We start from the raw sequence: 13,437 nt of genomic DNA, 5'->3' as shown, positions 1-13,437 counted from the left end.
CGCCACAGCATCACTCTGTTGCTTGATCTCCAGTCATAGCGCAAAACAAAACATTTGGTGACTCCGCCTATTTGGATTGTATGTATTTACACTGGAGGAATATATTCAGTTTCTTGACATTAACACGCAAAGCATCTCTCAGAAGCATCACTCAGTAGACATTGACACCCTTGAACATACATCTACAAGATTGCATTAGACAGTCCACCAACTGCGATAAGACTCAACAAGAAACTCAATCCATCTTTAGAAACCAGCCTGCTTATCCCATCCCCCCGCCCAGGCATCTTTTGTTGAGATTCGCCATAATCGGACATCTCCCGTCAAGCACCGCAGCAAATACAGTTCGCTTGGTTGGTTCAGATAAGGAAGGATAAATTCCTACAGTAGTTACTATGGGGGGTAAAGCATTCGCTCAGGCGGGCCCTAACGGGACCCCTCTCAACGTCCCTCGCATGCCGCTTGAAGTCTATCGACACTTCTCATTGGATTTCCACGCCAGACTCGCTACCATATTCCGCCAGGTTAGAATCCCCAGAGACGCCCCCGGAAAATTGGATTTCGGTGACATAGACTTTTTGGTCGAGGGTCCTCTGTGCCCTTGGACGCCCGAATCACTGCACCAATTGCTAGGCGCTGCACGTCGTCTCGACTGCGGAAACACGCATTCATATGCTGTCCCCTACCCAGATGCTCCAGACCAGTATGTCCAAGTCGACGTGGAAATTGCCCCTGGTAGCGGGACCCCCGACCGCGTCGCTCTATTCGAATGGGAATGCTTTATGAAGTCCGATGGCGACCTTTTGCAAATCATAGGCATCTGCCACCGCTCCCTCGGCCTCATCTGTAACGACAAAGGCCTTCATGTTCGTGTCGCGGAGATCGAGCCCTACGACAAGAAAAAGGCTCTCATATTCCTCACTCGTAGTCCCCAGGAGGCCATCCAGTTCTATGGCATGGACCCCGTCAAGTACGCCGCTGGATTCGAGACCGACATAGAGCTATTCAGTTGGATCTGCGGGGGTCGGTTCGTAGCCTATGCGGGACTGCGGGACAGAGAAGAGAAGGCGAATGATCGAGCGCGCCAGCGGAAACGACCGCTGTATAGCAAGTTCGTGGAGGAGTATGTGCCTTCTCTGGCGGATAGGGCGGTTGAAAGTGAGGATACTTTGTGGACTCGTCAACAAGTACTGAGCGAGGCTCTCGACACCTTCCAGAAACGTGACGTATATGACTCGATGATCCAAGAACACCTACTCCGCGAGAGGGAACTCGAACTCTGGCAACGGATTCGAGAAGCTCTTCCAGTGGAGGGTAGTTCGTTGGCCCTCGTCCTCAAAGCGCTCAGGCGCTGGGTGAAGTTTCAAAAAGGACAACCGTATATTGGCTTCGAGCCATTGCTTGAAGATCAACCCAAATGGTCTTGCCAGTTGGAGGATGAAGTCGAAACGATAGCATGGGTCAAGCAGAATTGGATGGAAGCAAAGTCCTTGGAAAAGGCTCGCGCGGTAAGTGTTCTTTGACAATGTATCTCTGCCACTCGAGACATGATCAACAAGAAAGAAGGGTTGGTTGCGTATGCCGGATCGCACCTACCTCTTGAGGATATCTAAGCTCCAATCGCCAACAACTCGTTGAGCGTGAGCATGTCTGCATACTTAACACTTCCAGGGACTACTGCCAGAGCCATGGTACATAGAATCTGGCCCTCACTGACATTCCTGACAGGCCGCTGCAAAGGCAGCTGGCAAGCGAGCATCTTGAGACACAATTGAGCGTCGTGAGCACGTGTGCACATCTTACGATATTGATTGCGCTGATTACGACGTACATACGGCATAGTCGGAGCTCGTCGGATTACGCGTTTGATATAAGCCGATGCTTTCCCTATGACATCGTACCTAGCACCGTACACGATCTTCCCCTGTCGTCAGTGTGCATCAAAAACCCTCGTAAGTAAAAAAATCCTAGCTAGGAAAGGAATCAGGACATTAGGGGAAACCCGCGAGCAACGGGGCGGGCATACGACCCATCAGAATTTTCCTTCGTCCTCTTTCTTTCCCTTTTATCCCCTTTTGAATTTCGAAGGGGTAATTCATTGAGTTTTGAAGGGGTAATCGATTGCCTGTGAGGAATTTTGGAGGGGTAATCGATTGCTTTTGAGGAGTTTTGAAGGGGTAACGGAAATGGTGCACAGTGGAGCCCTACCCGATCGTGTGCATGACGCTTGAGGTGAACGGGCCGATGGGTGGTTGGACTTGAGGACGGTTTAGTCCGTTATTGTACTTAGAAAGAAGCGTCATGAAGTTAGCTAGCGAAAGGAAACGAAATAATGTCGGGAGAGACAATATGTATGCGCTCACTAAACATGTCCGTGGGATTATTGGAAGGCAATGAATTGCATTTACCGGCTGTCGCATTAAATTTCCAGAACCTTTGGACTGGGGCTGGCTATCTACCTACTCTACTGTCCCTCGTCCCCGGCGGCGGCGGCGAAACCGGGGGTGAGCAAGACAAAGGGAACAGAGTGTTAGCAGCCTAGTGGGGAAAAATTGCAACGAAACCGCAAAATTTCCCATGGAGATTTCTTGATAAGGTCCTTGCCGGCACACGAGTAGCGCAACAGAGAAAACACATGCATGCTTCCATGGCTTCCAGAATACTCTGATTAGCGCGGCAGATAATATTCGAAGATTCGTTGTTCAGTCTTGAGACACTTTCTTCTTACTTCTAACATTTTTTTACGTCCTTGTTGTTTGCATACTTATACCCAATTTTTTCTATTCTTATCAAAAGTGATATCATCGGTTTCCTACCCAGCGTTTCCCGACTTGACGTAATTCAGAAGGACTTATCAGGCCCGGAGAAAGAGCTACAGAACCCATTGGAAAATTTCCTACCAGAAAAATGGACGATAATTTTGCAGAAGTCCAGCTTCCGGAATCCCGCGTTCTCATCGTTATCACGGGTGGTACGATATGCATGCAGAAGTCTGAAAATGGGCTTATTCCAGTAAGTCCGCAATGCTCACCCAGTAGGACGAACTGAGACAGCTACGATTTGAGCGTCCATGTGCAGTAGACAACTAGAATTCACGTGATTAACATTTTGACAGGCTCGAGGATTTCTCAAGGCTGGACTGGCACCAAGGCCCTGTTTCAATGATGGATCGTACCCGGAGCCCTTGGAAATTGTAATAGACGACAAAGGCACACGAAAGGCAGTACAGAGCCTGAGGTGCCCAAAGAGCACTTACGACCGCCGCGTCAGGTACTGCGTGCTCGAATTCGACAAGTTGCTTGACAGCAGCTCGATTGACGCGGCAGGATGGGATCAGATCGCAAAGACCATCTACCGGAACTACCAACTATTTGACGGATTCGTCGTCCTACACGGCACGGATTCATTGGCATACACCGGCTCAGCATTGAGCTTCATGCTGCACAACCTGGGCAAACCCGTCATCTTGACTGGATCGCAGGCGCCCATGATGGAACTCCAGAACGATGCGCAGGACAACCTTCTCAGCTCCTTAATCATCGCGGGACATTTCATGATCCCAGAAGTGTGCCTGTTCTTCAACTTTAAACTGTTCCGCGGCAACCGGACGACAAAGGTATCCGCAGACGACTTCCAGGCCTTCGCGAGCCCGAACATCGCACCACTAGCGACCATCACATCGCTGCGCACCAAAGTGCAATGGAACCTCGTCTACCGCCCCACGGTCGTCGAGCCCTTCAACATCCAAACCAAGCTCGACACCGCACACGTCGCCTGTCTCCGCATCTTCCCGGGCATGCGGCCCGAAATGGTCGACGCCGTGCTCCGGCTCGAAGGGCTGAAAGGCCTCGTCCTCGAGACCTTCGGCGCGGGGAACACGCCGGGGGGACCCGACAGCGCGATGACGCGGGTCCTGGCCGACGCCGTCAAGAGGGGCATCGTCATCGTCAACGTGACGCAGTGCCTGAGCGGCAGCGTGAGCCCGCTGTACGCCCCTGCGACCATGCTCGGCAGAGCGGGCGTCGTGTTCGGCCAGGACATGACGTCCGAAGCGGCGCTCACCAAGTTGGCGTACCTGTTGGCGCTGCCGGATGCTACGCCTGAGGAGGTGTCGAAGCGCATGTCGGTGTCTATCCGGGGAGAGCTCACCGAGGCTTCGAGGACGCATTTTGAGCATCCGAAGAGCGGCACGTTGACGCCTGAGTTGTCGAATTTGACCGCGTTGGGATATGCGGTCCAGAAGGGGAATCTTCAGCAGACGCGAGATATCATTAGGGGTGAGCCTCGATGGCTGCTGAACGATGCAGATTATAATCTGAACACGCCTGTGGTAAGTGCATTTGCATTATCCAATGTTCCCCTTTGCTTTACGAGTTCCCCGATGTTGGCCATTCCATGTGGCCAGTGAAAGAGGGGAGAAGGTTTGACGGTTGCACCAAATCGCTATCGTTATCTCTCTATCTTTATCGTTGTCATACTTTTTTGTACACACGAAAAGGAATTGGGAAACCGGCTTCGGACGTACAACAGGGGAATTGGTGTACCATGGGACAACAGCCTATGTGTTCACCGAGCCTACAGACAGTACCTTTTCCTGGGTGCATGTCCACCTACTTATTCAGATATCTGCCCAGCCGTGCCGTCTGTCCGCCTGTCTCGTCGTCGTCTGTCGTCTCTTAGCGAGACAAGAGACCGGATTAATTCCACGTCCGACGAATGACGCGAGACGGCGAAGGAATGAGGTGCGGCGTCCAGGTTTTGATTGTCGGAAGACGCGTCCATCCAATCCTCTCCTTCTATTTTCATTTTTCCTTATCTAAAGAGAACCCCGTATCCTATATCCATCCTGCCGGGTTGCAGGCGATGCAACAGCAACAACAACAACACAGGCTGACATGTAGGGCACCTTGCACAGCATCTGGCGGCGAGCGGACCGAACATTGAGATATTGCGCGACTTTCTCGCCCAGGGCGCATCCATCCACCTGCGCAATCGCAATGGGCACACGCCCCTCTTCTTGGCGGCCGCTGCGGGGTTGAAGGATCACGTCGACGTCCTCCTCGACGCCGGTGCCCATCTGCACTCTGACGAGATGGCTTCTGCAAGATTGCATGCGTCTGGGGAGGATGGGGATGGGAATGGAGTTGCGGATGGCCACGCTGCCGTGTGGGCGTCTGCAATGGGCTGAGGTCAAGGTGGTTGCTACACGAGATGCGGCATCAGTACGGTACCGTATGGTACAGCATGGTGCATCACACTGCAGGACAGCAAACAAATAGGTTAGGTACAGTCCAGTCCAGTCCAACAAACAGTCGGTGCCAGTTTGCATGCTTGTTCAAACAAGCGGAGCGATCGACGCGCTCCTCCGAGAGTCTGCTGGGACGTAGAACGGGTAATTGTGGCCCTGTCTGATGAGGCTACTCCGTCCTTAAGGCAGGCATATGTTCCCGTGCACATCGGCTCGTGGCTAGTCCAGACTACATACGGTTGATATGCATAGGCGTCCCTAACGAGTCTGGGACGTGGCGCACTGGTGCAGCAATAATGGGATTGGAGGACTGGGTATAGAGTAGATAGCAGATCCTTATTCTATATTTATTGCTGGATAGATGGATGAATTGCGTAGATTCTGTGATTGTCATGGATTTGAACTTACTGTAATGTGTACTCCATACAGAACGAAGTACACAGTACACACCGTCTAAAATCCCCTGAACGGCATGCTGCACGTGCAGCAAGTACTTTCTTCCTCGACTCATGTGTATCGGATCAGAAGACTATTTCGAGATAGAGAGACGGGCGGATGAAGTAGAAAGGATCCGAACATGTCGCCATTTTGGCGTTCGTCTGGTTGATGAGGTCTGGTGACGCACTACACAGAGCCCACTAGACTACATGTATAATAACATGGTTTCCGTGGTCTACCTGGGCTGCAAGAAGAGGAGCAACAGCCTTTTTCTCGATTGCGGGTTGGCTTCCGAATCCGATCACGGCTAGCGACATCACGAGTACCTGGGCCCAGCGGGACCTTATAACTTTCCAAATGGAGTTGAAGCGTTGAAGTGTTGGGCTGTTGGCAACAAGGTAATTCACTTACTCGAAGATGCGGTTTGCTCGAATACGATGGATGGCGCGTGTCAACCTGCCCGCCTGAGATGGAGAAGGCATGGCCTTGGGCGTTGCAGGGAGAAAGTTGGCACATGTTTTGGCGAAGTCGATGCATGGCGAGCGATGGCGAGGAAATCATTCAATCTTGTTTATTTTTTTCACCTTCCTTTTTTTCCTCCTTGTAGTATTCCATATTCATTATTGCACACGGTCATTATTTGCGCGCTTGGGTATGCGGCGATGAATGACTTCGGAGCGGTCTCAATGGATGGGCGGCATTGCACGATAGGGCATTTCTCTGTGCACGCCGCCAGGGAACGGATCTGATTCGCCACCCAGCACGCAGAGAAATTGGAAGGGACGACGAGTTGCGGCCTGCGCAGAATCTGACATCGTGGCCGGACAGGTGGTGTTGAGTGATCGGCTCGCCAGCCGGTGGGTTAGCCATGGTCGGTTGGTTCAAGTTGAGTGTTGATGAGTGTTGATTGACGGCGGTCGTGTCGTGTCCACTATTATGTGTGTCCACTCTATTGTATCCACTCCGATCCGTCCACACTTTATGTTGTATCCACACGGGTGCCTCCATCATTCGCCAGCAGTGATCATGGTCCTATCTTCCCCGCACAGTTGGATGGATGGATGGATGGATGATGCTGCTGCCGCTGCCGGTCGGTCCACCGTTCACATTTCTGTGTTTTTTCTGCTATGCCCCCGCTACCACCTGTGCCATTTGGTATGTATGATGCATGACAACATGAAATTTCATTAATGCCGAGGATGAAAGATAACATGTACTGTATCGTAGGAGCGGGTCGGCTGAGGCGTTGGCATGCTTTTCTGGGCTAAAGGTGCTTTGGGATTCTTTGTGCTATGCGTAGGCCTTTGCTTGTTCTTCATTGTGTAGATGTATCACTAGGTCGAAGGGTCTGTATTTGTACCGTGCGAGCAATGGGTGAGTAAATATTCGAGTTAGTAGCATGTACCTAGTAGTGATCTAGCCCGCCGCGTGCCTGCGATGAATGGAGAGGGACGAGACAGGCAGACGAGCCAGGGAGAGATGGTTTGATGGAGCAGTGGAGTAGTGGAGTAGCTGTACTTGTATGAAGTCGGAAAGGTAGAGTACGAGTAGTGTAGTGCAGCGTAGTTTGGTGTCTTTTTGAGCAAGCAAGGTGGTCGTGGTGAGTACTCAGGTAGGCAGGTAGGTACGAGCAGGAACGAGTAGGAACAGTAGAGTAGGCTCGGTAGGGTGGATGATGCAATTCTTATTACTATTTAGTGTATTTTATAGGCATAATAACTCATAACTCAATAGTGGTGAAGTCTTTGCTCATCAGCGGATCTGGGACTAGTTCTTGGTGAATTCTGCTTTTCATTTTATTTATGATAATAATTATTACTACATGCATACATGACTACGTGGTGAGCTGGGGTTTCGCCTTTTTGGCTTTTCCCTTGAGATGTTATGTTCAATGATGATGATGATGGAATTAACCCGGTCCGTCCCCTCCACCCTCCCATTCGCAACCAATTCGTTCCAATTCGCTCCCAATGACCTGCTATTATGTAATTTTTCCCCCCAACACCGCAATTCCATTCTCAAATTGTGACACAGAAATGGCCGCCATGTCTTGCTTTGCCCTGGGAGAAAATTCTGATCTTGCTATCTCCTGCTTCTCCGGCGCCGACGGCAATGGATGCTCTCATCATGTCTTGGTTTGATGTTGTTGGACATCTACGCTCCCCGTTCCCCAGCATCAGCTGGCTCATCCCCCAGGACCAAGAGGAGGCACAAGTTAGAAATATACGTCGTGGGCGGGCCCTCCCTCTAGTCAAAAGTCATGTCTGCACTTAATAAAACCATAGCCGGAGCTCCTCCCTAAGCCTGTGCCTGCTAACTAACTACTCGTACTGCGTGGTGTAGGTATTTTATTGCTACCTGTGCCTATTGTCCCTACATACACTACCGTACCAACCCACCAGCCCACCCAAATCCACTACCAGTCCACCACCAGTCCACCAAGGTGTCCCAGGCTATTACTACTACTACTCGTACCACCATTCAAGTACCGAGTAGTACTTACTACCGTAGTACTCCCTAAATTTTAAAAACCGCTCTCTGCTCTCCCGCAAAACCGCCTAATCACTAGAAGGAGGATCGAAAGAAGAGAAAAACCATCCAACCTCTAGTAACCTTCTGGTCGTTTCCAAAGTACCCCCCTCTAAGTATCTGAGGGTCTACATACCTACCCAGGTACTAAGGGGCACACGCATCAACTACTCCTACATCTACATCTACATCTACATCTACATCTACCCGGGTCCTTCGAGATACATACACGCACATACAGACGTACCTCTCCCATCTGTACGGAACACTGCACCTTATCGTTAGCCTACCAGCCCAACGCCCGCCATTTGGTGTCCCTGCATTTATTGTTGCCTGTGACCATCAACGTACGTACGTGCCCGTATGTATGTGCAGTAATTAGTTGCAGTACCGTGCCAGTCAACTGTCGCTATCCTTTACGGAGTACATCAAAAGGGCTACTGCAATTACGGAGTACTACCACAACTATTATATACTCCATGCTGTTCTTCTTATTCAACAATAACCGATCGACCTCCCACATCCGTCACCATTATTAGGCCAGAACCGATTCTTATAGGTCACTACTGGACTCTCTTCTTTTCTCTCTACGGACTACTTGGTCTTCCCATACGCACGCGCACACGCTCAATCAATCATCCAACCGCTCACCCTACCTAACCCGACCACACACACATACAAACTCCTGGCTCTCTCTATCCGCCCACCCTTTGGAACAGAACGACCAAAACCTTGGGATATATCTATCTAGGTACTTAGGTACTCAAGTCTCCATATCTTAACGCACCCACTTGCACTACCTTTGCGCTCACGTGAGCCACCAAGTCTGAAAGAACTTCTCTGTTTATTTCACGGCTCCGCGCAATTTCGATTCGGTTGTGCCACTGACCTTCCAATCCAATCTCATTTGGTCTTCCCATCCTCCACAAAGGTCTTTGGGCTTCGTCTTTGTGCCACCACCGCACGTGCAAGCCCTTGTCTGAATCACACCTGTACGTGCCGATTGCGGCAGACCGCCACATTCAACACACACCTGAACTTCCCTGCCGATTACCTTACTCCATACATTGTCTGGCATCCTTATCTCCAGGCGAACGGACCATTTCCCAAACTTACACGGCGTCTTGCCTGACATATATCCTGCATCCTCTGGTCATAATTCCAGTTTCACACCACCTCCCCGACACCCCATCTACTGCCCCCGGATTTGCACTATATCGAGAATCACCGCTCTGCCGCTTATCAGATTCGGCGCGAGACGCGGCATTGCTGCGAGACATCACCACCATCTTCCAGGGCTCTTGAACGGAGAGCGAGTTTTACGTCTTTGAACGAATTTACGAAATCTAGAAAATAATAACATCATTACGAATGCAGAGAACAGTCGTAACTATCAACAGCAATGGCCGCCAGTCGGCGAGCTTCATTCGCGTTGCAGCCGCCCTGGGTTGGCAAGTGCGGGCGCAAATGCGGGATCTGAATGGAATCGTAGCCCAAGAACTTGTAGATTTGCCCAACGTTACCGTATATATCGGACAACTCGAGGACAAGAAATTCCTGGATGACTTATTCAGGAGCGCTCAAATTGCATTCATCAACACCACACACTGGGGCGACGAGGTAGCGGTAGGACGCGCGCTAGCCGACGCTGCTAAAAAGGCAAACATTCAGCACTACATCTATTCGAGCATGCCAGATCATTCGATATATGGAGATGACTATCGCTCATTACCACTGTGGGCACCGAAATTCACCGTCGAGCAGTACATTCGCCAGATCGGACTTCCAGCAACCTTCGTGTATTGCGGAATCTATCACAACAACTTCACTGGCCTCGACTTCCCGTTATTCCGCATGGAGCACAAACCGGACGGCAGCTTCTTATGGGAGGCACCATTCCACCCAGACCAGAAACTTCCATGGTTGGACTCTGAGCACGACATCGGTCCTGCCGTCTTCCAGCTTTTCAAGGAAGGCCCTCGGAAATGGAATGGCAGACGGTAAGTACACACAACCATTTATTTAACATCATTCCCTACGGGTCCACAAGATCGTGCTATAAATCCCTCCCTCCCGCATATTTTTCATGAAGCTGACCGCTCTAGAATTCCGCTGGCTTTCGCCGTTCTGACTCCCATACAAGTCTGCAAGGCCTTCAGCCGTGGGCTCGGAAGACCTGTCAAGTACAAGCAAGGGCCCATCAAAATCAACGTCCCAACTCCTATTGGTTACCGTGAGCACCTGTCAGCCCTTGAGGATACCCTTGGCAACAAGCGAGCGGACTACTTCGGACCTGAATTGATCGATGACTGCCCCGGCGTCGCCCTCGAATTATGGGAGGGCAACAGAGACCTTGAGGAATATGCGCGGGAAGTGTTCCCAGTGGAGGAGGCGGCGAATGGCCTGACATGGATGGAGGAGGTAGAGACCCCGGCGCGAGAAGTTGAGCTCGACTTGCCGATTAATTGCTGATTCGGTATTGTGTTTCCAGGGTGAAGTTCAACGGCAATTCAACGGCGTCGTGGGCCTGACTGAACAGCTCAATCAAGCGAGACTTTGAGCATCGCCATTCGGCGTATCGGATATCGTATTTCCTTCTGTCACGTCAACTCTATGGCGGCATCATCCTCATCTCCTCACGTCCTCCTCATCACCCATCACCAGCGGCGACTCTCTTTCTGGTTTCTCATGCCGATCTCAATCTCACCACTTCTCGCGAGAGCTGTGGGTGTAGAAGCATATGGTTCCCACGGTCCGATATTTTTCCTCTGATAGCGGCTGCACTGGCGGGGGTTTATATGTGTTGTTCTTTGATTTCAGCATGGTGTTTAGGTTTTCAAAACACTTCGGCATTGCGTGGGCGGGTGGCATTGTGCATCAATCGCACTTAAAAAGTTCTATCTTACCTATCATCTTCTAATTCTCCTACGTACACATACGTATACACTCTCGATCTTCTTCCTCCTTCCTCCCCGAGTCAGGTTGGGAACAATTGGTTGACGAGGCTGGTTATGCTTGCGGCAATGTCTACAAGCAGTCAATTACATGGTAAAAACCATGTTCTCGAAACATACATAAGAAATACATTTATTCATCCATGATCGGTAACGTGTACATGCGGTTGATGTTTGATTGTGTGCTGGTCGATCAAGCCGGGGGATGTGTGGCGTTTCTAGGTCCCATGCGCCACAGATTAGTCATCCCGCTCAGGCTTCCTGATGATTTTCTGAACCTCAACTTATCGAACAGGCACAAGGAAGAGACGGGGATCGCAAGACCAACCTACATACCGGCCCAATGGCAACAGCAGCCTTTTCGACGCGCGCGGTCCTTCGCGGCGCATCAAAAGCAGCAGTTCCCAAGAAGACCTCGCTCGCGTACCAGATGCACAAACAATTATATCCACATCTCTACGCCCAGAATCAAGACGCCGCGGCCGCACCCACAGATGCTATTCCCGAAGCCTCGAGGCAATTGACCGAATCGAAAGTCTCCAGCATTCTGGAAAAGGAGCGAGCGAGCCGCAAGGCCCCATGGAGCAAGAAAGACACACCATCTAGTCGATTCTCCGTGCTGCCATCACGGACAAGTAAGTTTTGGAAACCTACTTCCCCTCCAACTCCTCACTATCTTTCATGACAGAGGGTTGCAGTATCTCTTATCCATGCTAACATATTAACCACAGAACGCCACACCTCCGGCATCGTCCTCCACCCCGCCAAACCCTCCATCCACAAGCAATGCCCGGACCCCATCGCCACCGTCACAACCTCTTCGATCGCGCAGCTCGACCCCACGGGAGCCCGCACGCGGCTCTTCGCAAAGACGAACCCGGAAGGCGCCCGCGTGGGCGACATCCTGCTGGTGCGGCAGCGCACGGGCGACCCCTTCGCCGGCGTGTGCATCAACATCCGGCGCCGGGGCGTCGACACGGCGATCCTGCTCCGCGGGCAGCTCACCCGCGTCGGCGTCGAGATGTGGTATAAGGTGTACTCGCCGCTGGTGGAGGGCATCGAGGTGGTGCAGAGGGCGAAGAAGCGGGCTAGGAGGGCGAGGTTGACGTTCATGCGGACTGTCAAGCATGATCGGGGAAGCGTGGAGAACGTCACGAGGATTTATCTGAGGCAAAAGGCGGCGTTGGGATCCGCGGACGGGAAGAAGAAGGCGGGTGCTGTTGGGGCGGCGAAGGGCGGGAACCGTAGGGGCAAGAAGAGGTAGATGGTCTCGTTGAAGGATGAGATGAGATGGTAGATGGTGGAGAGGATGTGGTGCTGGGCGATATCATGTCTCTGGTATGAGATGTGCCGCATTGTACTATATGTATGGCATCACTATAGCATGTACAAAAATGTTCGACTTTTAAGCTATTACGGACTTGCAGATATTGAAATGAATGATTCATGGACGAAACCCCGACATACCTGACTGAGGCTGTTATTATAAAGCTCCATGTCTTTGGACAGAGCTTGACTCCAGTTGACCGATGTTCTGTCGTCAATTGATAGATGGTCACGCCAGTACGTGAAGGGGTTCAGCATTCTTTCAACGATCAATTGGCCAGATTCGAAAGGAACATATGGGTGGGCTCAAGCCTGTTCACTGAAACTTCATTCTAAGCTCTATCAAACATAATCACTCTCCTGCTATTTTCATATATATCTTGCCATCCTCACTTCATCCATCATCATATAATAGTCCATATAATGCAGGACATCGAAACCATAACCCCATCCATCCACCTCACAACAACCTACATACTCCCAAAAGCACTCCTCCTCAACTCCCCACCCCTAACCCACTCCAACTCCTTCTCCCCATCCCCCTTCCCCCTAGAAACAACAACGCTCTCCCCAATCCACAGCACCTCCAACCCGCCCATCCTCCCAAACGCCTCCTCCGCAACCCTCGCCTGCGCCTCCCTCCTCCCCCTCTGCACCCCCTCCCTCTCTGCCCCCGCCCTCGACCCCGCCGCATACCGATACGCATGCAAATCCACCCGCTCGTGCTCCGACACGTCGAGTCTACGCAGGTGCTTCATGTGGCGGCCTAGGCGCTCGAAGATGTCTGGGAGTCTGTCTGCGTACGGTACGGGGCTCAGGAGCGCGAGGGAGAGGAGGGAGGGGCATGTTTGCAGGAGGGCGGTGATGTCGGAGGGGGTCCAGGCGCAGAGGGCTTCGAGGTGGAGGAGGGAGGGGAGGGGGGTTTGGAGGGCGGAGGGTGAG

General features: G+C 51.6%; 4 protein-coding genes across 4 annotated transcripts; all 4 read left to right on the top strand.

Annotated features, from left to right (window-relative positions):
* The first annotated feature begins 53 nt into the window (after positions 1-53).
* On the top strand, positions 54-1,566 carry BU24DRAFT_16466 (uncharacterized protein). Its single transcript, XM_033521418.1, has 2 exons — positions 54-78; positions 133-1,566. Exon 2 carries the CDS (start codon positions 396-398, stop codon positions 1,521-1,523), a length of 1,128 nt encoding a protein of 375 aa, XP_033389518.1. The 5' UTR covers positions 54-78; positions 133-395; the 3' UTR covers positions 1,524-1,566.
* Positions 1,567-2,523: 957 nt separating this feature from the next.
* On the top strand, positions 2,524-5,577 carry BU24DRAFT_416842 (asparaginase-domain-containing protein). Its single transcript, XM_033526557.1, has 3 exons — positions 2,524-3,012; positions 3,116-4,330; positions 4,916-5,577. Exons 1-3 carry the CDS (start codon positions 2,908-2,910, stop codon positions 5,186-5,188), a joined length of 1,593 nt encoding a protein of 530 aa, XP_033389517.1. The 5' UTR covers positions 2,524-2,907; the 3' UTR covers positions 5,189-5,577.
* Positions 5,578-9,468: 3,891 nt separating this feature from the next.
* BU24DRAFT_16389 (NmrA-domain-containing protein) lies at positions 9,469-10,865 on the top strand. The gene is made up of 3 exons (XM_033521413.1): positions 9,469-10,215; positions 10,321-10,636; positions 10,707-10,865. Exons 1-3 carry the CDS (start codon positions 9,587-9,589, stop codon positions 10,773-10,775), a joined length of 1,014 nt encoding a protein of 337 aa, XP_033389516.1. The 5' UTR covers positions 9,469-9,586; the 3' UTR covers positions 10,776-10,865.
* A 647-nt stretch (positions 10,866-11,512) lies between these two features.
* Positions 11,513-12,433, top strand: BU24DRAFT_457178 (uncharacterized protein; the record flags this gene model as incomplete). Its single annotated transcript, XM_033531514.1, has 2 exons — positions 11,513-11,804; positions 11,901-12,433. The coding sequence occupies 2 exons, from the start codon at positions 11,513-11,515 to the stop codon at positions 12,431-12,433; spliced, it is 825 nt and encodes a 274-aa protein (XP_033389515.1).
* Between the last annotated feature and the right edge of the window lie 1,004 nt (positions 12,434-13,437).

The sequence above is a fragment of the Aaosphaeria arxii genome (assembly GCF_010015735.1).
Source record: "Aaosphaeria arxii CBS 175.79 unplaced genomic scaffold BU24scaffold_1, whole genome shotgun sequence".
In the NCBI taxonomy this organism is placed as follows: Eukaryota; Fungi; Ascomycota; class Dothideomycetes; order Pleosporales; genus Aaosphaeria; species Aaosphaeria arxii.
Note: the sequence above shows the minus strand (reverse complement) of the source record. Positions and strands in the feature narration are given on the sequence as shown.

Excerpts from the sequence above, each read along its gene's own strand:
- BU24DRAFT_416842 (XM_033526557.1), top strand. The coding sequence starts at position 2,908 with ATGGACGATAATTTTGCAGAAGTCCAGCTTCCGGAATCCCGCGTTCTC. Across the intron at positions 3,013-3,115 it reads CTGAAAATGGGCTTATTCCA|GCTCGAGGATTTCTCAAGGC; the intron begins GTAAGTCCGCAA and ends ACATTTTGACAG. Across the intron at positions 4,331-4,915 it reads ATAATCTGAACACGCCTGTG|CATCTGGCGGCGAGCGGACC; the intron begins GTAAGTGCATTT and ends CACCTTGCACAG.
- BU24DRAFT_16466 (XM_033521418.1), top strand. The coding sequence starts at position 396 with ATGGGGGGTAAAGCATTCGCTCAGGCGGGCCCTAACGGGACCCCTCTC.
- BU24DRAFT_16389 (XM_033521413.1), top strand. The coding sequence starts at position 9,587 with ATGCAGAGAACAGTCGTAACTATCAACAGCAATGGCCGCCAGTCGGCG. Across the intron at positions 10,216-10,320 it reads CGGAAATGGAATGGCAGACG|AATTCCGCTGGCTTTCGCCG; the intron begins GTAAGTACACAC and ends TGACCGCTCTAG. Across the intron at positions 10,637-10,706 it reads GCCTGACATGGATGGAGGAG|GGTGAAGTTCAACGGCAATT; the intron begins GTAGAGACCCCG and ends TTGTGTTTCCAG.